The sequence below is a fragment of the Equus quagga genome, chromosome 12 (assembly GCF_021613505.1).
Source record: "Equus quagga isolate Etosha38 chromosome 12, UCLA_HA_Equagga_1.0, whole genome shotgun sequence".
Lineage (NCBI taxonomy): Eukaryota > Metazoa > Chordata > Mammalia > Perissodactyla > Equidae > Equus > Equus quagga.
Window position 1 is genome coordinate 62,650,212 of NC_060278.1, and position 25,085 is coordinate 62,675,296.

Genomic DNA, 25,085 nt, shown 5'->3' on the forward strand with positions numbered 1-25,085 from the left:
AAAACTACACTAAGATATCACCTTACACCTATAGAATGGCTATAATCGCTCAGACTAAAAATAACAATTGTGGAGAGGGTGTGGAGAAAAGGGGACCTTCATACGCTGCTGGCAGGAATGCAAACTGGTGCAGCTGCTATGGAAAACGGTATGGAGATTTCTCAAAAAATTAAAAATAGAAATACCATATGACCCAGCCATCCCACTACTGGGTGTTTATCCAAAGAACATAAAATCAACAATTCAAAGAGACTTATGCACCCCTCTGTTCACTGCAGCATTATTCACAATAGCCAAGACATGGAAGCAACCCGAGTGCCCATCGACTGATGAATGGATAAAGATGATGTGGTATATATATATAGAATGGAATACTACTCAGCCATAGAAAGACAAAATTGTCCCATTCTCAACAACATGGATAGACTTTGAGGGTATTATGCTAAGTGAAATAAGTCAGGAAAAGAAAGGCAACCACCTATGATTTCAGTCATATTTGGAAGATTAACAAAAAATAAAAAACATACAAACAAAACAAAACAACAATAAACACATAGATATTGAGAAGAGATTGGTGGTTACCAGAGGGGAAGGGGGGTGAGGAGAAGGCAAAATGGAAATGCATAAAGGTGGTCAATTTTAAGGTGACAGATAGAAACTTGTTTTTGGCGGTGAGTGCACTATAGTATATACAGAAGTCGAATTACAATGTTGTGCACATGGAACTTATATAATGTTATATATATATATAAAATATGGTGAGCTCAATAAAAAGGAAACCTGCAATTGAACCCCTCTAGTGAATTTTTCAATTCAGTTATTGTATTTTTCATCTCCACAATTTCTGCGTGGTTCCTTTTTATAATTTCTGTCTCTTTGTTGATATGTTCATTTTGTATATCGCATTCCTGATTTCTTTTAGTTCTTTGTGTTTTCCTTCAGCTCTTTCAGCATATTTCAGGCAGTTGTTTAAAAGTCTTTATCTGATACATCCTTTGCCTTTATTTCTTCACAGACAGTTTCTACCACTTTTTCTTCCATCGAATAGACCATGTTTTCCTATTTCTTTGTATGCCTTATGATTTTTTTTTTTAAAGAGCCACCTCTCCCAGTCTTTGCATGCTGGCTCTGTGCCATGTAAGACCTGCACTAATTAGCAGGATGTGTCTGAGCCTTGGGGTCAGCCCAGGGTGAAGGCTTAAGGTTTGCTCAGGGTTTTTCTGAGCATGTGTCTTTCCTGGGCCTGTGTATGTGCTGTTTTCAATCTTCCCATTTACACATCTGCTTTTAAATGTGTTAATTTCCCAAGGAGTCTCACCCAAACTCCTCCTTGGTCCTTAGATGTTCTGTTGTATCTCCCCCGCCCCCAGCCTCTCGCCCCAGGTGTGTGTGGGTCTGCAGTCCCCCTGGTTTTCACTCTTGCTTTCCACAGCTTCATCCCCACCTGAGCTCTGAGCTCTGAGTCAGGCAAGACGGGGACCTGTGCCTCAGGCAGCCCCGGGGCTGGTCAGGATGTTGCCAGAAGGTCCGCTCTGCTCCCTCCTGTCTGAGGGAAGGGACTAGGAGCTGGGCTGCTGCTGCTTTCAGACTGTTTCTCGCAGGAGGGAGTTGGGCAGGGGTGAGTGAACCCACAAAACGTCCTACTATCCTGGATGTGACTTTTACTTGAATGGGCATTTGCTTGGTGGCTGTAAACCTTTGTTTTTCAGAACTCCCATGAAATATTCTAGCCAGTTCCTTTTTTTTTTTCAATATTTCCATGGGAAAACAAGGGCCTAGAGTTCCCTATTCCACCGTCTTGCTGATGTCCTCTCCCCGTTAAAGGATTTTAAATAGGGACATTTTGTGTGTGTGGTGACCGTATGGAAGGCGGATGGGGTGGAGGAGTGCCCTCCGCCCTTCGGGATAAGAGCCTGTGTTCCAGCTGGGCTGCAGTGGCACAAGATAGGCGAAGTCCCTGCCCTCGGGGCTCATGTCCTACAGGGACAGTGATTTTCAGGAACTAATCCCACAAACACCGTCATCATTATAGATTATGGTGGTGCTACGTCAGAAGGAGGCAAGGAGCTCAGAGACAGCGTGACAGTGGTGGGGCTGTTTAAGTTGTGGGTAGTGGAGAAGGTGGGGACAATAACATTTCAGCTGAGGCTTAGGGACAAGGACAAGGACGCCAGGTTGGTGGATGAGCATTCTAGGGAATGGTAACTGCGCAAAGGGCCTGAGGCAGGGAAGAGCTGTGTTCTAGGGACTGAGGGAGGCGCTGGATTCTTGGAGCGCTGTGAGCAAGGGCAAGAGAGGTGTGAGATGAAGCTGCAGAGGCTGATAGGGCCCGGGCCCTGGCAGGGGTACAAGGTGATTCTGAGAGCAGTGGGAAGCTCCCAAGTGCAGTAAGACCCAAGAAAGGCCCAAAGTCAGGCAGGAGCAGCGCCTGGGGAGGGGAACTTGCTCCTTGGCTCCTGTCAAGAGAGCCTTTCCAGGGCCAGCCCGGTGGCGCAGTGGTTAAGTCCGCACGTTCCTCTTCTCTGCAGCCCGGGGTTCACCGGTTCGGATCCGGGGTGCAGACATGGCACCGCTTGGCAAAAAGCCATGGCAGGTGTCCCACGTATAAAGTAGAGGAAGATGGGCATGGATGTTAGCTCAGGGACAGCCTTCCTCAGCCAAAAAAAAGAGGAAGATTGGCAGCAGTTAGCTCAGGGCTGATCTTCCTCAAAAGAAAAAAAAAAAAAGCCTTTCCCACAGCCCTGCATGTGCTGGATGCTCAGAGAGGGGTGATTTCTCCTGCCCCCTGCCCAAGCTTGGGTGGCGGGGCACTGGGGAGTCCTCTCCCCTAGGCAGAGGCACAGAGGAAGCCATGGGTTTAAACAGTGCTGGTCTGACATGAGCTATGGGGGCCTAAAGGCATCCAGGTATGGCTGCAGGGCAAGACCAGAAAGGAGGGACCACAGATGACCTCAACTCTGTGCTCCCCCACCAAGGGCCACTTTGATCCCATTTCCCATCCACCCAGACAGCCTCATGGTTGGCACGGAGGCCACCACAGCCTTGCCCCCTGCATTTCTAGCCCTGGCCCCCACTTTTCGCTTTCCCAGACAGTGCAGTTGCTCTCCTCCAGCACACCTGTCCATCACCATTCCTGGTCAGGGGACATTACCTCTTGCTGCCCTTCTGTAAAGCCAGCATTCAGTATGTGTCCATTCTCAACACATCGCACAGCAGACAGCAGCGTGAGGCAGCTTTCCTGTGAGCAGCCCTGCCTTCCGGATGAGGAAGAACAGCCTCCTGTGAAGGGTGGCTTGCCCGGGGTCACACACTGCTGCGGGCGGAGCCGGCACCCACGTCCTGCTTTCAGTGCAGCACTCCCTGTCTCCTTCCCCCAGGGGTGTCCACTCCACTTGCTGCGACTGAGAGAGGGAAGGGTGGACCTTTCCTGAGGGTGGGTGCGGCCCTGAAAACCAGGCACTTTGGCTCTGCTCTCTGAAGCCTCAGCTTCCCACACGGTGCCTTGCACTAGAAGCTGCTAATAAAGCTTGAACAATTGAACCAAAAATAATGGTGCTGAATTAATTTAGTTTGCTACCTGGGTAGCATTTTTATAGACATTGAGAGCACCCGGGCGTAATTTCCTCCTTGACAGGAATGTGCTGTATGAATGAAAAGAGGTACCTGCTGTGGAACTTCCCAGAAAGTGAGCCGCATTTCTCAGATTTGTCTGGGGCCTTCTGTAGTTCCCAAGGAGGAGGATTTTAAACCTTTTGAAAAGTAAATTACCTATATGGGAAGAAAAGTGAGAATTGAAAGAATGGGTTGGATACATGTTTCTGATAGCTTGAAAGGGGTGGGGACATACTTACACGTGGCTTTTACAATAGCAGCGAGTCCAGAGCAGTTTGTCTGGAACAGCTCTTAGAGGGGAGCCAGCTCAGGCTGGGGGCTGTGCCCAGTTGGCAGCTGCAGGACGGGCAACCTTGGACAGGTTACCTGGTCTTGATAAACCTCGGTTCCTCCTCTGTAAAATGGGGTCACACCTTCCAGAGTCATTTTGAGGATCAGATGAAGCTTCTGATTCCAGAGGAAAGAATGCAGACTGGTTTCTAATTGAGCCTTTTGTCCCTCAGAGCAGGGATTTCTCACTTGCCCGGGAACCTCGAAGCCTACTGTGTTTTCCTGCCTCTCCTCTGTTTCCGCCAGCAGCCGTGGCACAGTCCTCAGCACACAAAGAAATGAGAAAAATACCAAGTAATGGCAACCTGAAGATGACGAAGGTGGCGTACCCCCTGGGACTGCTTGTGAGCCTGTTCATCTATGTTGCCTACATCAAGTGGCACTGGGCCTCCGCCACTCAGGCCTTCTTCAGCATCACCGAGGTGGCCACGGGGGCCCGGAGGGGCCAGCAGGCCCGCACTGCCCTGGGAACGGCTGCACGTGGTCACGAGGTCTTCTACGGCATCATGTTTGACGCAGGAAGCACTGGCACCCGAGTGCACGTCTTCCAGTTCACCAGGCAGCCCAGAGGTATCCCAGGGCCGAAAGCCCTGGCCGTGCCATCTCTTTCCATCTCACAGCAGAGCTCTTGGGACCTCCTCCCCCTGAAGACGATGGTTTCTCAGGGTGTGGGCTGGACTTACCTGGGAGCTTGTCAAATATTGCAGTTTCTCAGAGATACTGGCACAGGGTGTGGGTTGGGGCCCAGGAATCCAAATTTCCCAGGGGTCCCAGGTTGTCCTTACTCGCAGTAGTTGCTGGTGACCACCTAAGGGCAGCTAAGATCCCAGAGGGTGTTTGGTGGCCTGTCCCCTCCCAGCGTTCTCTTTCAGGTCAGGTGGCTGGGACCATAACTTAGGCCAGAAGTCAAGTTGGCTTAGTTTAAGGCAGGAAGTAACCCCACATTCAAGCCAGTGGGAGCCAGGAGTCCAGGAAAGGCCGATAAATTAGCAACAACCCGGAGCCCAGGCTGACGCGGAGCTGCACAGTGGGGCCAGGCAGCGAGGGGAGTGACAGACGAGAGTGGCCTCAACAGTGAGCAGGGAGCTAGAGCCAGAACCCGTCAGCTTTGCTTCCCAGGGTGAGAGTTTGGGCATCTTCACCTGCTGGCTTCTCCTGTGGGGACACCCCCATCCCTGCTCAGCTCTCACCCTGTTCCTACTCCCTTTGACCTCTTCCCCAGCCTCTCTTTTGTGCCCATCGACTCTGAGAATCGCCTCTCCAGCCTCCAACCAACAAGTGGTTTCTGCCAGCTGTTCAGCAGGCCCACTGCTATGGCTGGTGTTCCCTCTTCTCTGGTTCTTTGCTGACCCTTGATACCTTTTGAGTTGACACCATTCTGGGCATTTAACTGAGCTGGTGGCACCAGACACTTTTAGTAGCTCTCTCCGAAGCTGTCATGGCATGTTTTATTTTCATCTGCTTTACTTTTAAACTTATTAAAGTAGTTAAATATTTTTATGCTGGACCTACCTGCCTCCAAAATGGTTTTGAAGCTAAGTTTAAGACAACACATGTCCACGTGTGATGCTTTAATAGCCATATTCCAGTGTTTTATCTTTGGAGAGAAGTCCTTGCAAAAAGTTTTATCGCGATTTCTCTTCACGCGTCTTCGTGTCTGAGTTCAGACCAGCATCCCTTGGCACCATGTGCCTCTGAACTCTCTCCCTTGCTGTATGTACATGAGCTCAGGCTCCTAATTATTTAAAAATTAAATTTTTAAAAAAGAAACAGAAAAATATTATTTAAAACTGATATGCATCCATCCTAGAATCAAGGAAATGACTTTCCTGTTTGCAGTTTGGAATCATCTGCCCTGATCCTCTGTTGGTTGAATCAGCAAGAATTAACTATGTGAAAATTTAACACTTTAAAGGGATAGTTTTTTGTACGTAAATTACACCTCTATAAAGTTGATCTTTTTTAAAAAGTAAAGTTCTGGCCAATCGTTAAGTATAATATTCATCTCGTTTAACTGCGCGAAAGAGGCAGGATTTAGATGAGAAGCAGTGAAGGGGTCCTGTCCCTCTGGGATTGGTCTGTTTTCAGATGTCTGCCTTTGAAAAGTGCGGCCAGTCCTAGTTGTATAGATTCGTATATTCGTGTATATATTCATAACTGTACCCTTTTTACCCTTTTTAAAACATGTTTTTTCCCTTAGGAACTCCCACCTTGACCCATGAAACCTTCAAAGCACTGAAGCCGGGTCTTTCTGCTTATGCTGATGATGTTGAAAAGGTGACGACTTTCTCATGTCTGTTAGTGCATCAGATTTGCCTTCTAACTGTGCAGCTCGTTAAAGCAGCTCCCTTCTCTCGGATGGAGTGGACTCTGATGGTGCTGACCTGCGGCCTGTCGTACTGTGCAGGGTGGCCCGATGAGGAAGCTGGTAGAGGGAGAAGCCACAGGAGGACCACTGCCCCCCGCCCCCCCCCCCCACCCCCCACACACCCTGACCACCCTCTGCCAAGCAGCACGTGTGCCACCCATCAGTCTTGGTGTGTTTCAAAAGCACAAATGCTGCAAACTTACAAAAAGCATTATTTGAAAGTTTAATACTTTTTTTTGTTTTAGTTCCTCTGACTGAAGATGACAAAAATTGACTAAAACAAAATATTAAAGTTAAAAGTGTATTATGCAAAATCCAAAAAAAACAAATAAGTGTAAAAGAAATTTAATTAAACTGTCAAATAATTGTTTTGGTAAGTTTGTAGCATTTCTGCTTCTAAAGTCCTTAAAGCTTACCACTGCATGAATATGGACACCTGTATTTCCACTAAGGCACTCATGAAACTGTCACAAATACAGCTGTAAGTTCCTTTTAGTTCAGGCATGTCTTGAATCAAAAGCTAATACGGGATTCTTGCCCACAGGTGTGTCCTGATCTCAGACAGTGAAGTCCTAGCCTGGCTTTCCTGTAGCTTAGTAAACAAATTGAAAAAAATCAAAATTAGTGATTCTAGAGTGACCATAAAGTTAGACCTAATTAAATTAGATGTCTTTACAGCAAACTCATCGAGCTTTTTAAATCTTAATTTGTTTGAGTAGGCAGCACAAATTCAAGTAGGACAAATTTCCCTGCTTCCCAGGGCAGACAGCAAAAACTGCCCTCCACCTCTAGTCTCCCCCGGTTTCATACGTGTCCTTCAAGAGCAGGTTTCGGTGTCCATGAGCAAGTGGATCTGTGTTCCTCTCCCCTCTTTATTTTACAGACACAGTAGGATGGCATTAATTTGTTCTCCGCTTTGCTTTTGCAGATCATTTACTGTCAGGGTATGAAGAACTTGCTTGATTTTTCTGGCTGAATGGTATTGTAGTGTATGCATGCACATTGAATTTACAGACCCAGTTCCCTCCTGAAGGACATTTAGATAATGTCCAATCTTTTGATCTTAACAGTATAAGAAAAGCTGAGGTTTGTCGCTTTATATGCAGTTGGTGACCCCCTCATGCAAGGGTGTCTCACGAATGAATTCTTAGAGTGGGATTTCTGAGTGAGAGGAATGTGTTTTCCCTGTGGACAGACATTACAGACTGCCCCTCTGGCATTGTACCTACTAAGAGGCTCAGAGGTCCTCTACCAAGGTTCCCCCCCACCCCCACTAACACAGGCCCTTATCCGAATTTTGGACCTCAGTGATTCCTCGATGTAGTTATTCCTGGGGTTTTAGCACTATGAGGGACCCCAGAATTCATTCATGATCTCCAGGGAAGTCGCGACTTGTCTGAGGTCACCCAGTGAGGCTGGTGACGGGGCCAGCTGGGGTTTTGGTTGCAAGCGTGGTAGCACAGCAGGAGCCCCTCTCGTGTGTCCTCACCCCACCATGCTCTGCTGCCGAGGGCAAGTCTCCATGTTTACCTGGTCCCTGGGCCCCACACCCCCACCAGCACCACTTAAGTCACTGTTTTCTGCTGATTTGGAAAATTAGAAAAAAAATAGATTTATAAATTAATGAAACCGAAAGGGTCAGGGGAGCATCCTTGCTCCTGTATGCTGAGCTCTGACAGACCCTGCTTTACTTGTACCACACAGAGCACTCCGGGGATTCAGGAATTGCTGGATGTTGCTAAACAAGACATTCCTTTTGACTTCTGGAAGGCCACACCATTGGTCCTCAAGGCCACAGCTGGTTTACGCCTGTTACCAGGAGAAAAGGCTCAGAAGTTATTGGAAAAGGTGATTTTACCCATTTCCCCCTTGGAGGGTGCCTTATGAAAACACTAAATATTCAGCCGGTTTTGGAGCAATCAGGCTACATAGAAGCTTCCTGAAGAGGGAGACGCATCGAAGTGTTAACAGCATCACCTTTAGGGGAGGGATTGTGACTGAATGATGTTTTCTTCATTTAAAGCTATTCCTGCTTATAGAGTGAATCTGTGTTTTACCATAAAAAGTGTATTTTAAAAATCCATTGTGCCTTGGAAGGGCTCTCTTCCACCAGGGCTCACTGTGTTTCCAGGGCTGTGGGAGCTGGATCCCTGGCATTTTGGCTGAGGCCAGCTTGTGCTCTTGGGAACCGCTAGTCCTCTCTTGGTGTGATGCTCAGATATAACTATTGAGAAGGCCCTTTAGCCTTCCGCTGCCCAGGTCCAGCTCCCACATTGCCAGGTGTCCCGGGCCCTGTATCACCCCCGGGGGCCCAGGAACCTGTCTTCAGCAGGTGCTTGGAGGGTTCTTCTCATCAGGCACGTTAGGGAAACTGTTTTAAGCAAAACAGTCCTCCTCATCCTCTACAATGCGTCTCAGCTATTTAGCTGCTAAATGATGGGTTGCTGCGCATCTGTAAGGTCCCTTATAAAAACTACCTTGACTCAGGTCGGATTATGGGCACATGTGAGCAGGGTGTCGGAGGCACTGAAATTTCTCTGTATCATACTTGCTAAAACATGGAGAAGGAAGTCCACCCAAAGCAGCTGCTTACTGCCGTCTCTCCTTCCACCGCCATCTCCAGGGAGCAGTGCCCACCAGGCCTACTGAGGTCCCAGGTCTGAGCTCCACCTCCTGGGGCTTCCTCCCCTTCATCTCCATCCTTAAAGCTGGGCAGCATTTTGGGGCCCAGCAGGTTCATCAAGTCCAGAGTCACTTAAGATAGGGCTCTTAGGGCAGCACCCACCTCAGCTAGCCCGGGAGTAGATTCACAAGGAAACCGATTGCAGAGGATTAGGGAAGCTTAAAACAAAACCTGAGCTTCGTCGCTTTGCAGCACCAGCTGGCACCCTCTGGTGTTTGTTACTGCTGCTGACACAGCGTGATTGGGCACCAAGTGTGGGATTCTAAAGGATAAGACGTGTGTCTCTTTACATTTAGGTGAAAGAGGTGTTTAAGGCGTCGCCTTTCCTTGTGGGGGATGACTGTGTGTCCATCATGAACGGAACAGACGAAGGTAGAGTTGCCAGAAGCTCTCTGTGCGATGAGGCTGGCCTGGTGAGGCCGCTGTGTGCAGGGCTCTGTCAGCGTTCTGAGCGGGAGCTTTCTCCTGGTCAGACACTGGGGTGAGCAAGACCTGAAGTGACGGGCCCATTCTAATTCACAATTTAACTGTCTCCGAGGGTCTTCTTAGTGCCCGTATTAGAGACAGTTTCTCCTCTTGACTGGCTTCAAACATGGCGCAGGTGGAGTTTCTGAAAACGTTTTTTCAGTTTTAAGAACATTTAGAGAGAATCCCCAGTTGCTACCATGTTTAGAATGTTGCTGTTGCATTGTTAATTCTAAGAGAGAGACACTTAATCAGGTTCCTCACCAGCCCCTGATTTTAAATACAATCTGAAGGGTTTGTATCGGGGAAGAAGGAGGGAACATTCAGTTCTCTTCCTACCACTTCCAAACAGAAGTTGATGATAAGGAATAGGAAGGAGAGATATGACACTCGGCAGAGTATTCTAGTTGTTTAGTATGGTATTTTCTAGAACAGTCTGCAGAAGCTGCTGGATGACGTTCTGAATAAGGCTCCTTTCTGTAGCTGGTCTGAAGGCTGAGACTAGTGAGGTAGTGTTCCCTTGGTGCTCTTGAAATCTGAAAGTAGTCGTTTGAGTCTTGTGTGTTGTTAACAGCATCTCAAGTGATTCACATGCTCTTTGTGACCCTCTCTTGTAGGTGTTTCAGCCTGGATTACCATCAACTTCCTGACAGGTACGTTGACTTCATTGTAAAGGCTAACAGTTCACAGATGCCATTCCTGCCTTGTGTCTACTCTTTAAAATAACCCCTTGGGGTTTCACAGTGTTGCTGGCCCGCAGTAGGGTGCTGGGATGGGTAGGGGAGTACACCCGGGTCGCGGGGCGAGCATCGCGCCTGCGGGTGTGAATGCTCAGAGCGGCTGCCTCTCTGCAGCCCTGGGACTTTTTGCCAACAGGGCTCCTGCCCCTCCTATGCGGCATCTACCAGGGATCCTGTCCTTTCATTTCTGAGAGAAGTCCTGAGTAAAACTAGCTGTGTCTTCACATGTTAAGTGTGATGATGTGAATGTTGATTGCCTGTAACTGAATTCCTCTGCTGCACAGGGAACAGAAGCAGCGGCTCTGGGAAAGAGGTGGCAAGGAGCATTTTTTCTTAGGTTGTCTCAGTGCATGTGGATTTTTGTCCCTTGTAATTATGGAAAGGATCAATGTGTCTGACATGTGTATGAAGAAGAAAGAAGCTTCCTGGCAGCATTAGCCCCTTGGGGCTGGAGGGCCACATGGGCTCTCCTGGGCGAGGTGGGGGGAGGCCAGCCTCAGGGCCCGAAGGAGTTTCAAAGAAGTCAGCATCTCTGAGAGGGGAGTGGTAGAGATGGCAGGCCCCGCATCTCTGCTGAAGGTCAGTGTGGTCCTGTCACTCTTCACATCAAAGCCACAGCTGGTGGAGCCACCGTGCGTGTCCCTTAGACAAATAGTGCATCCTTACGTGGAGAGTTTTAAATAGCTACAGCTCCTTCCCCATCTTGTTTTTCTTTCCACTGGCATCTAACCTCTGCTTTTTCTGCTGCTCTCATCTGTTTACTAACGCGACAGTGCTGTGTTCGCTTTACTCACTGTGCTCCAGGCAGTTTGGAGACCCCGGGAAGGAGCAGTGTGGGCATGCTGGATCTGGGCGGAGGGTCCACTCAGATCACCTTCCTTCCCAGAGTCGAGGTAACCAGCCCCTGCTGACCCACCGCCCCCACCCTCCAAGGCCGCCTGCTCCGTAGGGGATGTGCTGGGGTTGGGGGGCGGTGAGCCCCAGCTTTCCGGGGAGGGGGAGGCCCATAGACCTGGTGCCTCGGGCTTTGTGCTCAGTAGTTCTCCTGAGGGCCAGGTTCAGTCACAGGTAATGCTTCTTAGTGTGATTTTAACTCTGCCTGGAAAAAAAATTGTGTTCAGTGGGGTGATAAATTAGATGATGCCTGGAACCCTTTGGAGCAGAGAATGTGAAGGGGGCCGCCCTCCCTGAGGGCTTCCAGGAAGGGCCTGGTTAGTCTGACTCACAGCGGAGGGCAAGCTGCCCCTTTGCCGGATGCAGTTTCTAAAGCTGTCAGAAATGCTTCCACTTAGGGCCATCACTGCTTTAAAACAGTACCTTCCTCACCCACCACTTTTTTTTACTATTTTTAGTTTTAAATGGAAGAGCACTTAAGTTTACTCATAATTGTCTGGGTTGGGCCGTATTTGTCAGAATGGGTAAATATTAGTCATAAGGAGGAAAAAAGTGGTTATTCATTTGGACATTTTATTTTTCATTGCTTGCTCCAAGCTCTTTCACAATACATGCCTCAATGGAAAGCTAATTTAATTGAATACATCTGTGCATATCCATTTTCTTTCAAATGAATTGAGGGAGTGGGGGGACAAATAGGAAAGATGGTAACCCTCATGTTCTTCCGCAGGGCACCCTTCATACCTCCCCCCCTGGCCACCTGACCTCGCTCCAGATGTTTAACAGGACCTACAAGCTCTATTCCTACAGGTTGGTGTCCGGGAGTGAGGGTAGGGAGGTGACTCTCCTCACACACAGCTCAGCAAGCAGTGCACGCACCCCTTGCCTCTGATGCCTGCCTAGTGGGGTGACCAGAGTCCACAGAAACCTCTGCTGTGGGCCCACCTGGAGCCCCTCCTCCTCCTCCTCTTCCCTCCTTTCTCCTCCTCCTCTTCCCTCTTTCCTCCTCCTCCCTCCTTCCTCCTCCTGCCTTTGTTTTTTGGTTCACCTGCAGTAAAATTACATTTCTTTGGTGCTTATTCTGTTCTGCTTTGGAGGAGGCTTTAGAAAATTGGGGAAGAGCTGTGGTGCAGGAATTTTGGGGGTATCTGTTTGCCATGTGGCACCTTCGTTGGACTCTCTGTAAAGCACACGTGCACCATAAATATCGAGGTCAAGCCTGCCGCATTCACCAGCGTCCACAGCTCCTAGACAAGCTCCTGTCGAGTCACGGGGCTTCATTTGTTGAACTGACTAGCTGAACGCCCTGAGCTCCACAAAGAAGCCTCTCGAAGAAGCAGGAGAGCCGCTAACTGCCTTTCCACAAGTGTCCTCGTTTCCCACTCATTTTGGACCCAGACCAGGCGATGTACTGGACGTGGAGAGGAGGACAGCGCCCAGGGCTTCCCATGGCAGCCAGCCCCTCACCCGGCCTTCTCTCCACAGCTACCTGGGGCTCGGATTGATGTCTGCACGGCTGGCGATTCTGGGCGGCGTGGAGGGGACGCCTGGTGAGTGGATGTGGGTCCCGGGCCCTCCTTGCTCTGCAGGCCTGAGGAGTCCTTTGGGGGAGGGGCTTTTGCTCCTCCCTGCCCCCCACCGTCAGCGCAGCCGCTGGCCCCTGGCCTGCCTGATGCGCCAGCAGGACTCGAGGCCCAGGAGGGCTGAGTGTGGACGGGCCCTAGACATTGTCGGGGGGCACCTGACGATGACGGAGCGTGAGCGTGTTCCTGTGTACATTCTAAGGTATTGTCAGAGGGAAGAAATGCTGGTGAAGTCCCTCCTGCAGCGCTGACCAAGGGGGTTTAGAAACCCAAGTACCTGTGCAGTCGTCACCTGCACTTGGAGTCGACTTGTTTTTAAGGATTTGAAGAGATGGCCTTGTTCTTCAGGACAGCCCACGAAGGAGCTGTGAGGAGGCAACTCTGGGGCAGGTGCCACGGGTCTGGGGGAGTTTTTCTCTTATTCACAATGATGCTGTCCTTGCAAGGACATCGCGCCGTTTTCTCTTGCTCTGTGCAGGGTCATAAAACACGGGCTGGGCCCCTCCTGCAGACCTGGCGTTTGACTGGAGGTGGAGTCTGTGTCTGAAGAGGTTATTAGAGGTGTCTTTGCTCCCGGGCCTTCTCTGCTCCTCCCTGACAGGCTGCCTGAGGAGAAGCCTGGCCTTGGCCGCAGTGCACATGAACTCATAGGGGATCTTAGGGCATCGCCGCCTCCCACTTGGGGAGTAGGGGACACTGTTCTGAGGCTGGCACTGCCTACCTCTCCCATGGCGTCGACTGGGGCCCAAAGGCCTCATCCCGTGCCTCTTGTCCAGGGATGTGCACATGCTTTCTCCCGCCGCACGCCCTCCCCTCCCCTGGCCCAGCACTCTGCCCACCTCTCCAAGGGTCTGGCTGTTCTGACAGGGTGGGAGTGTTCAGCTGGAAATTTCATTTTTCCAGGTACATCCTATTTCCATTTTTCTTTCAAATCCTGATGTTTAACCTCAAAGTGGTATCCCCTTTGTTGCAAACCAAACATGTCCACATCTCAGAAACACTTGCAACCCTAACTCTGGGGCCAAAAAACACCTGGTTAGCCAACAAGGAGAAGGCAGGCACCTGCTTGCCCATCCACAGCTAGGCTGAGAGTGCCCGACTGGGACACATGGGGCCATGATGCCTGCCAAGCGGGACGCGAACCGCTCCCTGCCACAGAGGAGCCATCTCCCTGTTGTGTTGTCTCTTGTTTCACAACAGATTGCCCACCAAACTGAGTGGTTGGAAGCAAGAAACAACAGTCATTTATTATATCTCGTGATTCCACAGGCTTCAGCTGGGCGCCTCCTCTACTGGGGTCCCTGGGGCCTCGTGTGGTGGCAGTTGGGGTGGCTGGCTGGATGTCCGTGCCTCGGTGCCCCTCCCCGTGGCCTCTCCCCACAGCAGAGCAGCCAGCACTTCTCCCTGGTAACTCAGAGGAAGGCTGCTCCACGTCACATGACGTCATGTCCTGCACGTTCTGTCTGTGAAGCAGGCCTAGGCCAGAATCAAGGGCTGGGACAGGGACCCCTTTTCAGGAGGAGAAGCTGACATGCTTCTCAGCATGCACGTCCTCGAGGGGTGGCCTCGTGGAGCCAGAGCAGCACAGATTCGTGGCATGGTGGTACTTGGTGGCATCATCCTGGCCATGCCAGCTGACTCGCAGCCTCAATCTGTAAAATTGGGTGGTGATAACTCCTCTGCTGTTAGGATCGTTATGACTGGACTGACGAGTGCTTGGCCTGGTGCCTGAAGCCTCAAAGCCCCTCCATGAACGGGAGCTGGGAGTGGCCATGTTTCTAGGCAGATGGGGCTTTGCTGCAGCTGCTGTGATAGAGAAGGGCCTTGCCCCGCAGCTGACCTAGAACACTTCCATGAATCAGGTCTCATCTGGCAAAAAGGAAGTGTCTTCCCTTGTCCTTCTGAGGCCTCCATTAGCGACGTGAAGCGCTCTCTGTGCTCCAGGCCTCCCCGCAGAGGAACCCGGGTCCCAGCGCCATGCACGGCAGTCTCACCATGGTAACGCGCCTTTGTTTTCTTTCCGTTTCTTTTGATTTCAGCTGCGGATGGAAAGGAGTTGGTCAGCCCTTGCCTGTCTCCCAGTTTCAAAGGAGAGTGGGAACATGCTGAAATAACATACAGAATCTCAGGACAGAAGGCAGGTATGGCAGATTTATCGTTTGCCTGTGGTTTCTGAGAGTTAAGAATGACAGCCTGCCCCCTCCCCTGGGCTTTCCACATGCCTCTGAGAAACAGGGAGGCTACTGCCAAACCTCTGTCACAGACGAGCCCGTACTTGGCCACAAAATGGAAGCTGCCCTGCCGGCCTCACCAGGGCTCCAGGAGGCCCTCGCCAGCACGCTGGGAACTGCCGGCTCCCGCGGGGTCTCTGCACAAGGCTTCCTTGTCTGCTGCCAAAAGCTTTCTTCCAAAGGACCGGACTTCCTAACAAGCCTCCAGTGAGGAAGGACCTGCGCGTCCCTCAGCTCTGAGATGGACAGCCAGACCCAGGCTATGGGCCAGCAGCTCTGAGGGCACCTTGGGAGAGCGAGAAATGGCTTCCCCTCGGGCAGAGTTGGCCTCCCTCCCGACTGAGCAGACAGGAGGGCTGCTCCCCTTGACAGTGGCATACTGTCCCACCTGCCTGGCCCTCTCACCCCATGCGGTTTTTGTTGCTCTGTGCTCTTTTACTTTCTTCTAAAAGGAAAATTGAAATATTGTTTCCAGGCTGGGCACACGGGCATGAGGTTTGTCTGCCTGTCGTGACAGAGCTGTCTCTACTCACAACACTAAATGTGTGGGGATTTCCCTCCACCAGCACTTCTGTTCTGACACTGACTGCGTGGAGTTAGTGCAGACCCCACGGGCTGAGGGCTCAGCCGCACAAGACTGCCCCCACTGCAGACGCCAGTCTCAAGCAGTGAGTCCCCAGGGTGCTCACACCTCTAACTTGGCCGCAAATCCGGGGTTCCCACGAGCCCCTCCTCAGATTCCATAACTGGCTAGAACAGCTCACAGAACTCAGGGAAACACTTACTGGTTTCTGATAAAGGCTGCAACTCACGAACAGCCAGATGGAGGAGGTACACAGAACAAGGTGTGGGGAAGGGACACGGAGCTTCCACGCCCTCTCTGGGCACGCCACCTCCCAGCATCTCCACAAGTTCACCAACCCGGAAGCTCTCTGAATCCCATCCAGTGGGGGTTTTATGGAGGTTCATTACGTAGGCATGATTAATTAAATCACTGGCCACTGGTGATTAACTCCATCCCCTCCTGGGAGGTTCAGGGATGGGGCTGAAATTTCTAACCCTCTGAGCACAAGGCTAGTTCCTCTGATAACCAGCACCCATTCTCAAGTCATCAAGGGACCCAGGAAGAGTCACCTCGTTAGCATAAACTCAAGTACGCTTATTATATTATTATAAAGGGCCTTATTATGAATAACAGAAGTCCCTCTCACTCTCATCACTCAGGAAGTTCCAGGGGTTTTAGAAGCTCTGTGTCAGGATCCAGGAACAGACAGAATGTATGTTTCTCATTATCCATGACCCTGCAGGTCACTGACTCAGTCACCCCTGGTGCATGTGCCGTGTGCCAGGCCCTGCCACAGGCACTGGGCGCACAGCAGTGCATGGTGCAGACAAGATCTGCGCCCATGTGCAGCTAACATTCTAGGGGGAGGAGTCAGACAGTAAAACACATGAGAAAGTGCTTTGAAGAAAAATAAAACAAGGGGAAGAGGAGGTTCTGAGGGGGAGATTGCAGTTTTAAATAGGACGGCCTAGGAAGGCCTCATGGGGTGATATCTGAGCCAAGACATGAAGAGATTTGGAATGGGCCACTCAGATATAAAGCAGCAGCTCTCTAAGCTGTGAGAGCAGCACGTGCAAAGGCCCTGAGGCAGCTGCTGTGTTTAAGGAACAAGGAGGAAGTGTGTGACTGGTCTGACAAGGGAGAGTGGAGGGAAATGAGGTCCGAAGGGAAAGTCCTGGCTCTAGGCCATGGTGAGACCTGGATGGAGCTGTCAGCAGACAGCTGGGAGGTCTTAGGGTAAGATGGGAAGCTTGAGGTGTGGGCTGTGGGACATCCATGTCCGTTAACCTTTAGGGCCTGTGGTGGTCTCCTTCCAAGCAAGGAGTTAATGACCTGCCCTGTGAGCTTGGGAAGCTGCTTGCTAGGCCTGTTTCCTCATCTGTGACATAAAGAGGGTCTAGGCCCCACCCCTAAGGTGGCTCACAAGATGGAGCAAGACACAGCCGTGCGTGTCAAGGGTGACAGGGCAAGTGTGGGGTGGACAGTGCAAACTTGAGCCACTGGCCTGTGTCAGGACAGCTGCTGAGCCTGGCCGGGGCTTGTGTCCTTCAGGCTTGGGGCCGTGCTCCCCAGCTCCTGCATGTGTGGGGATTCTCTCCCTTGACCTGGGTCAGCAATGCCATGGCTCCTGAAGGGTTGCTGTTGACGTGCGTGGGGCTGGTGAGCCTCCTGACTTGGGGCAAGATCTCTGCAGGCTTCTTGTCCCACCTCACCCTCCAGGCCAGGATCTCGAGTCACTGGGAAAGGCCCCAGGGGCTGCATGGCCCGGTGCTCGGAGCCCACTGACCGCTGGCTTCCTGCTTTTCCTCTGCCCAGCAGTGAACCTCCACGAGCTGTGCGCCAGCAGAGTGTCGGAAATCCTTCGGAATCAAGTGCACAGAGTGGCAGAAGTGAAGGACGTGGATTTCTATGCTTTTTCCTACTATTATGACCTTGCAGCAAATGTTGGCCTCATAGGTAAGGGTGGGGCCCAGTTGGGCTGTGCCAGGACCTTGAGTCTGGGCTCACCCGGGCAGGAGCCTCGGCAGGAGTAACTGTTGTCAGTCACCCTCAGGGCAAGAGAACTAGACTTAGGGGGCAAGCCTCTTGTCCAAATAGGAAGTAATAAGCCCCCCTTATATAAATAAGTCAGTTCTTTGAGCCACTTGGTGAAGTTCCATTGTCAGTGCGGGAACAGTGACTTGTTGATTTATTCTGCTCTGAGGCAGAGCTGACTCACCTGTGTAACTCAAACCCTCAGCTGTTCCTGCCTCAGCCGGAGTTCTGGCTGAGGAAACTGTTGGTGATGCAGCCACGTGGCTGGCTATCCCCAGCTGGCGCCCAGGCTGGCATGGGGAGGAGTCAGCCCACGCCACAAATCACCCTTAGGAGTGTATGGAATCTCACTGGCTCCTTCATGCCCCATGAGTGCAGTCAGGGCAGAAGATGATACTAGGAGTTTGCCGAGGCTGATGGTGTTCAAAATCAGGGTAGAAACTCTTGAGAGCATTGTGAAGTCACTTCAGTGGATCGTGACCAGTTTTTTAATGGAATAGATTGAGAATATCAGATGCATTGCCTGTGCTAAGGATAAGAACATCAATGTAAATAAAAGGCCTCCAGAAGAAACCAATGATGTCAGATTCTGGTCCCTGGGACCCGAGCGCTCCTGCAACATCACCAGGCTCACTGAGGCTCCCCACTGGCTGGGCCCAGTGTGGAAGGCAGCCAGCCAGTGGAGGGGGTCCAGGTGGAAGGGGACCTCTCTTACCCCTCTCTGTGGCACAGAACAAGGTCCCTGGCACCCCCAACAGCTGACCTTGTGACTCCTTGTCCTGTGCCCTGCGGGCTCCCCATAGGTGAAGCTAGGACAGACTAACCCTTATTGTCCTTACTGTGCTGCTAGCTGCAGACATCGCGGTGCCCAGGGTCCACCACACCCCAGCTTGGCCTGGCAGCCTGCTGGGGGCCCCAGCCTCTGGGGTTGTCTGTGCAGGGCTCCGCCCCAGCATCCCCTCATCAGTTTGGAGTCCCTCACTCTGGCTGCAGGCTGCCTTTTCCCTGGGGAACCGACCTCTTCCCCTGGTGACCTCAGGAGATGCTGGGCTGGCAGAGAAGCTGTTCTGATGCCCTTTGTGGTCACGCATGGCTCTGAAAGAATGGCTTGGGCCTGTTTTCAGAAATGGAGTCCACCCCTAATGATGACATTTGCTGACTTACAAATGCCCAAAGCCAAGGGAGAGTCAGGAGGAGATTTCGTTTTTCAAGACATTGAGTAGCTGCCTTATACCAAATAAATGTGTGGGATACCCCAGGGGCCGTCTCTCAAACATAGAAGTTTTGGAGAGCGTTGAAGAAACAGTCTCCATCTTTGAGAACTGGGGACACAGCTCTTCGTGCCTCCCTCTGTGGGAATGGCAGAAGCCTGGGGCCGTTCCCTCCTCAAGAACCTCATAAAGGCTCTGCCCATTTGTTTTAAGACCTAACCACTCCTTGTTTTTTTTTACAGGATTTTTTCTTCACACTCAGGAAATTAATACTAGAATACCATTATTGAGCTCAGGGCCACAGCTTCAGGAAACATTTCTAATTCTGTGTTTTTATTTTTTTAACTTAAAATTAAGAATTTGCTCAATCTTTGGGGTCCAGGGATCCATATGAGCTGTCTCTGGGGGTCCCTCTAAGGTCCCTGACCATGCTCACCACCCCCATATGGTCTTGCACGAAAGACCTGCCCATCCCAAGCTGTGTCACCTTAGAAGCCATGATCGGTGCACTTGGGGCCACTGCCCTGCTCACAGCCTGGCTCCAGGACACAGCCCTGCCTCTGCTTCTCCAGGCTTCCCGGGTGCCAGCCTCGGGGCCACAGGGGCATTGCAGCTCCTGCAAGGCTGGTGCAGACGGGGCACTTGGTCTCATCCCACAGATGCTGAGAAGGGAGGCAGCCTCATCGTTGGAGACTTTGAGATAGCAGCCAAGTATGGTGAGTGGCAGCTGCACTGCCCAGGTGAGGAGGCCGGGGCCTGGAGACGGGCACCGTCCCAGCACGTGGCAGACTGCTGCAGTGCTTGAGAGGCAGGCGCTAGCACCGGAGTCCTGGGTTTGGTTCCTGGCTCTGTCAACCAGACGAGTGTTCAGAGGCGTGAGAATGTGGAGTTCAGAGTGTACGTGGGGTCACCGTGCTGGGTCCAGACCACAGGTCCACTATGTCCAGAGTGGGCACAGGCAGGTGGGGGGGTCTCAGTGTCCCCAGCTGGGAGAGGCCTATTTCTAGTCCCAGGGATGGGAGAAACGGACTCCCTTGATTTCACTTTTTACTTTGACTTGGGTGACCCTAAGAGTGATCTCCCCTGAAATTTTCCCAGCAAATTCACAGTTGTCACACAAACCCAAAGAAGCTGGGGACCCTGCACAGCAGAGCCCAGCATGTGGGGCGTGACGAGCTGCCCCGTGAGGCAGCCCTGGGCCACCCCTGCCTATCTCCCTTCCCCTCCCTCCTCGTCCCCTGGTGTGAAGTGAAGGCTTGTCATAAATATTCTGCTCTTTTGGTTGCCAGTCACAACTGCAGATCAAAAGAGTCAAACTTTGTGTGTTTCCCCATAGAAAATCCTTCCTCTCTCTCCCCTCCCCAAAATGGCTTTTTTTAAAGCTTTCTTGTCACTTCTGGGCTTATCCCGTGGACACTGGGTGTCTGATTCTTCAACGGGAAAAGGTTCAGAGCAGAATTCTGGGAAGGCTGTTGGTGGGTTTGTCCATCCTCCTTGAGAACAAGAGTGGATTGTTCTGAACCGGCTTTGTCAGTGTTTTCATTCTCCAGAAAACCCAGGTCCACACCTGGGAGAGGTGTCCAGGGTCACAGGCACCTCTCATGTGGCCCATGAGACTGTGGCCTTCCACCCATGACACCAGCATCTGACGCACAGGCCCCTCTTGCCCGGCCTGCTGGGGACTGGGCTGGCCTGGAGCCCCTGCCTCATGGTGTGCTCTTGGCGGAGCACCTCCTCGCTCTGAGCTGCAGTCTCATCTAAATCAGCAGCGAGGACCTGGGGCTGGCCCAGTGGTGGAGGTTGGGGGCTGGAGTGGGTGGAGCAGGGTCTGCACGTACCCTCCCCGGCCCAGGAAGTAAACCCCCTGGGGCCTGACGGAAGCCGGTGTTTGTGCCCTCAGTGTGCCGCACGGTGGAGACCCAGCCACAGAGCAGCCCCTTCCTGTGCATGGACCTCACCTACGTCAGCTTGCTGCTCCGAGAATTCGGCTTCCCGGGAAACAAGGTCCTGAAGGTAAGCACTTGCTTCTTGGGAGCCCCTGCACCCTTTATAGCGTGAGGCTGGACCGCTGCTTCCGGCCTCCCAAGCAGGCCTGCCTTCCACACGTACCCAGTGATCCCCTCTGCCCCTCCCTTTATCTTTTCAAGCTGACTCGGAAAATCGACAATGTTGAGACCAGCTGGGCGCTGGGGGCCACTTTTCATTACATCGACTCCCTGAACAGCCGGAAGAGTCGGGCCTCCTAGCAGCCGAGCTGCGGCGGCGGTCCTCACAGAAGCGGCTGCATCTCCATAACAGACCCCTTGGGATCCCTGGACATGTTAGGAGGACGCCACAGTTCGTCTGTGACCACTCCTCCCCTCGGCCTTGCAGACCTGCCTCTGGTGGGGTAGTGGGCTGGAGGGCAGCCCAGGCCCAGTGCTGCCTCCTACCGGCCTTGGCTCCATGTGGGCAGCAAGCCAGACAGGGCGAAGGGCACACGTGAGGCCAGGGCGACGCAGCCCCACTGTCCCCCACCGTTGCTCTCTGCAGGGCTGAGGCATTTGTGATGTGTGTCCTGTGACAGGCGTCTTGTCTTGTCTCCTTGCCCCTGTTTCCCCCGCCCCCACGGCAGACCTCCACCTTCTCCCCGAGAATCCATGGGGAGGTTATCCAGGCCATCCTGGCTGCTCTCAGGGTGAGCTGAGTGGGAAGCATCACGCCCTCTGGGAGGGTAGGCTGGGCGGGACACTGTGAACTCTGGACTTGAACCTGTTTGGCTCCTCCTTGGGTGTGGATGTGTGAGGTCATCCGGAGGTCTGTTTCCTCAGTCCTTGAGTGGCTCAGGCTAATTGATGGAGTTGGCACTAGGACTGGGAGGAGGGGCGGGGGAAATACCTCTTCATGGCCCTCGTGTGCCCTGGCTATTCAGAGAAAGTCTAAGTGTGAGCTGAACTGCTGTGAAATATTGTGCTGCGTGAATGACATCTCTGTATGTGGTGCCGAGTGCTTGTGTCTCTTGTGTTCTAAACCCCAGTGAATGTATTGCTGCCTTGAGGCATTCACAAACCCAGAGGTGTCAGAAGACACAACGTCTGCAGGTCAGCCGGGCCGCAGTCCCTGGAACTGCCCTCTCGTGGCTCTACTCGTGTCTGGGGCCACAGCCCGTCCCCCAGGGGCTCCACAAGATGCTGACTCGACCGTCTTGCCTCCGTGGCACGAGCTCTGGGAGATGGGGCAGTGCACTGTGCTCAGATTTGGGTCCCGGGTCCACAGTCATTCCTGCCATGAATGTACAGTACACCGAAGAAGCTGAACCTCACTTGTTCTACTCAAAATAAAGGGTTTGCAAGGGTTTCTGCTTCTCTGTGATTCCTGTCAGCATCAGCAGCACTTGCCCACCCCAGCTCCGCAGGGAAGCATCTGGGATCCCTGGCTACCAAAGTTTTAACAAAAAACTACCCAAGCAGGGTGACAGATGGTGGCACAGTTAGGTCCTGTCAGTGTGTCTCACAGCAGACATGCGAGGGTACAACAGCAGAAGGGCACATGGGGTCTGCCCCTGGCCCCCTGGCATCCCCCATCATAAGTGGCCCTGTGGAGGCCCAGGCTGTTATAGGGGTCTGGCAGGGGAGCCCCACACCTTCCCTGTGCTCTGTCAGAGCTCCCTCTCCTGGGACTGTGACCTGCAGTGCCTGCCAGAGAAAGCGTGGTATTGGAGCAAGCACTGAGCCCCGGTTGCAATGTGTTTAGTCAGAATCTGCCTTTAATCTGGGACAGTTGGAGGGGGTTGCATGCCAGAAAAACTGGGCAGACCCTCTCCCCCAGCACTTGGTGCTCACAGCACCCACACCTATCTTGGGACCTCACAGACGGGAGCACGGAGCGGCCCCTTGACCTCCCAGGGCCACAGTGGGACCAGAGCGGACGTGACTGCTGGATATGCCTTCATGGTGGAGGCTTGTGGGGAGAGAAAAGGACTCTGCAGAAAAAAGTGAGAGGATAATTTTACTTCTCACCTCCCGGAGCTTGAACTTCCCAGTGGGGGAGGCAGGAGAGGGATCCAACTGTAAAACCTTTGATGTTTGAGAAGCGCCCTACTAGCAAGGCACTCAGTCAGGGGAGGGCTTCTACCCTTTTCTAAGTATCCCCATCTGGTGAGTGGGGTGACTGTTACAACCCCAAGTCCAGGAGGCTGCAGGAAGACCACCAGGGTGCAACCACTGATAGAACTGGAGCCAGCTCTCCTCTGCCTGGTGTTTTCCCCAAAACATGAATCTTAGGGCAGAGGTCTGGAGGTCTGTGTGCAACACAGCAGGAAAAGACAAAGCAGGAAAGATGCTTCCTCCAAATAAGAAGCCACGTTAGGACTAAAGCCAGGAGGCTTTCGCTTGACAAGGGCTCAAAAGCCCAGCTTCTCCCCACGGCTCACCACCCCGCCTTGGTCTGCCAGCCCCTTTCCTTCCATGATATCTGACAGTTTAAATATTTAAAGAACTCCGGAGGCAGGGAATCAAAAATGCATGAAGGTAAAAGTGAGGATTGATTTGGTCCATTTATAGGTTAGTGATCTCACATCTGAAAAAGTGTGAACAACTGGAAGTTTCCCAAAAGATTGCCAAATAAGTCATGGAATATTTTGAGCCCAGCAAAATATGCAAGTCATTTCACTCTAAGTGTCTTTTGTGATAATAAAGTAGGCTCTTGTTTTTTCAAAAATAGCTACATATGCACATCCCGACATGTTGTAAATGATGCAAACTGGGGACGCAATGAGAATTTTGTTCCCTCCCATGTGTCCCACCTCACAGAGGACATGGGCATCTATGTGCTCAGTTCTTCCTTGCACTCCTCACACACTACCTCCTGCCCACGTGTCCCACACCATCCTGTTCCCACTTAGAAGTGTTGGTGCACACTGAGCTGCTTTGGTCCTGCAGTGGCTGTTGACATTCCCACATGTGGGTGACAGGACGCCACAGCATCAAGTTGTTTCCAGGCTTATGTCCATGTGCGTGAACCATCCCGACATTGCCGAATTCAAGGGCAGGAACATCGTTTTGTTTTAGAGTGCTTCTTAGAAGCATATGTTAATAAGGAATTTAAAATCTGAGTTCGATTGCAGCTTAAGTTGAATGATGAGGGAGAAGAATGCATCAATATAAGTTAGGAAATAATGGAATTAAACTGATTCTTACTCTTTAATGTGAAATGTGTCCTCTCTGATATTCATGATAGTTCCACTTGCTTCCTTTATCTTCACAGGGATGGATCATTAAGCATCTTGAGAAAATAGGAAAAGTGCCAGGGAGCTCTCTCTCTTAGGCTGAGTCACTGAGGTATCCCTCTGACCCCTTGTCTTCACCTCCAGGGTCAGATCTTGGAAAGTTGTTGTGCGGCCTTGGGCATCGGTTTCTCCCTGCCCTATTGAAGAGCAAGGATGAGAGTCTCAAGAATGAGGTAAATAAAGGGGTCACAGTGGCAGCCTTGCCAATCCAAGGAACCACTGTTGTTCTAGGCCAGTGGAGGGAATGAAAAGCCTGTGAAGGTAGGGGCCCTTGTGGGAGTCAAGAGTCCTTTAAAAGGCTATGTTTTTTCCAGAAAACAAAGTTTTGAGACTGCTAGAAGAGTTTAGGGAAGGAGTTCACTTGAAATGCTCCCAAGGGTTTACCTGCTGTTCTTACCCAACCTCCCACAGAACAGAAACAGATTCACCCGGGCAGGACGTGAAATCACTGCTTGGAGTCTCCATAGCTTTTTTATAATTGAGGTCTAATTGACAGGCACCATTATATTGGTTTCAGGTGTACAACGTAATGATTCAATATTTGTATACAGTGTGAAATGATCACCATAATAAGTCTAATTACCATCCATCCCCATACACAGTTAAAATTTTGTGTGTGTGATGAGGACTTTTAAGATCTACTCTCTTAGCAACTCTCAAATATGCAGTACAGTATTGTTAACTGCAGTCGCCATGCTGTACGTTATGTCCTCTTGTCCGTTTTGCCCACCCCCAACCCCTCTGCCTCCAGCAACCACCAATCTGTTCTCTGTAACTATAAGCTTGGTTTTTGTTTTTGATTTTTAGATTCCACATGTAAGTGATATCATATTCTCTGTCTGACTTATTTCACTTAGCATAGTGCCCTCAAGGTCCATCCATGTTGTCGCAAATGGCAAGATTCCATTCTTTTTTATGGCTGAGTCATGTTCCATTGTATATATACCTCATCTTCTTTATCCAATCATCCATCAGTAGAAACTGAGATTGTTTCCATATCTTGGCTATTGTAAATAATGCTGCAATGAGCAGAGGAGTGGCTATATCTTTTCGAATTAGTGTTTTCCCTTTCTTTGGCTAAATACCCAAGTGGAATTGCTGGA

The 25,085-nt window shown here is 51.4% G+C and overlaps 1 protein-coding gene across 6 annotated transcripts in view; it reads left to right on the forward strand.

The window, feature by feature from the left end:
• The window catches only part of ENTPD6 (ectonucleoside triphosphate diphosphohydrolase 6), a 32,679-nt gene extending 10,628 nt beyond the window's left edge, over positions 1–22,051 (forward strand). For 2 of the 6 annotated variants that reach the window (XM_046679533.1, XM_046679534.1), the window contains exons 2-14: positions 4,116–4,512; positions 6,143–6,219; positions 8,015–8,158; positions 9,290–9,365; positions 10,076–10,111; positions 11,003–11,091; positions 11,823–11,902; positions 12,578–12,642; positions 14,715–14,816; positions 17,287–17,427; positions 19,376–19,432; positions 20,617–20,729; positions 20,864–22,051. In XM_046679533.1, coding sequence (XP_046535489.1) covers positions 4,221–4,512; positions 6,143–6,219; positions 8,015–8,158; positions 9,290–9,365; positions 10,076–10,111; positions 11,003–11,091; positions 11,823–11,902; positions 12,578–12,642; positions 14,715–14,816; positions 17,287–17,427; positions 19,376–19,432; positions 20,617–20,729; positions 20,864–20,962 — 1,371 coding nt within the window. In that variant the 5' untranslated portion in view covers positions 4,116–4,220 and the 3' untranslated portion in view covers positions 20,963–22,051. The remainder of the gene's footprint in view (positions 1–4,115; positions 4,513–6,142; positions 6,220–8,014; positions 8,159–9,289; positions 9,366–10,075; positions 10,112–11,002; positions 11,092–11,822; positions 11,903–12,577; positions 12,643–14,714; positions 14,817–17,286; positions 17,428–19,375; positions 19,433–20,616; positions 20,730–20,863) is intronic. The other 4 variants (XM_046679537.1, XM_046679535.1, XM_046679538.1 and 1 more) reach the window with 4 other exon arrangements.
• The last annotated feature ends 3,034 nt before the right edge of the window (positions 22,052–25,085 follow it).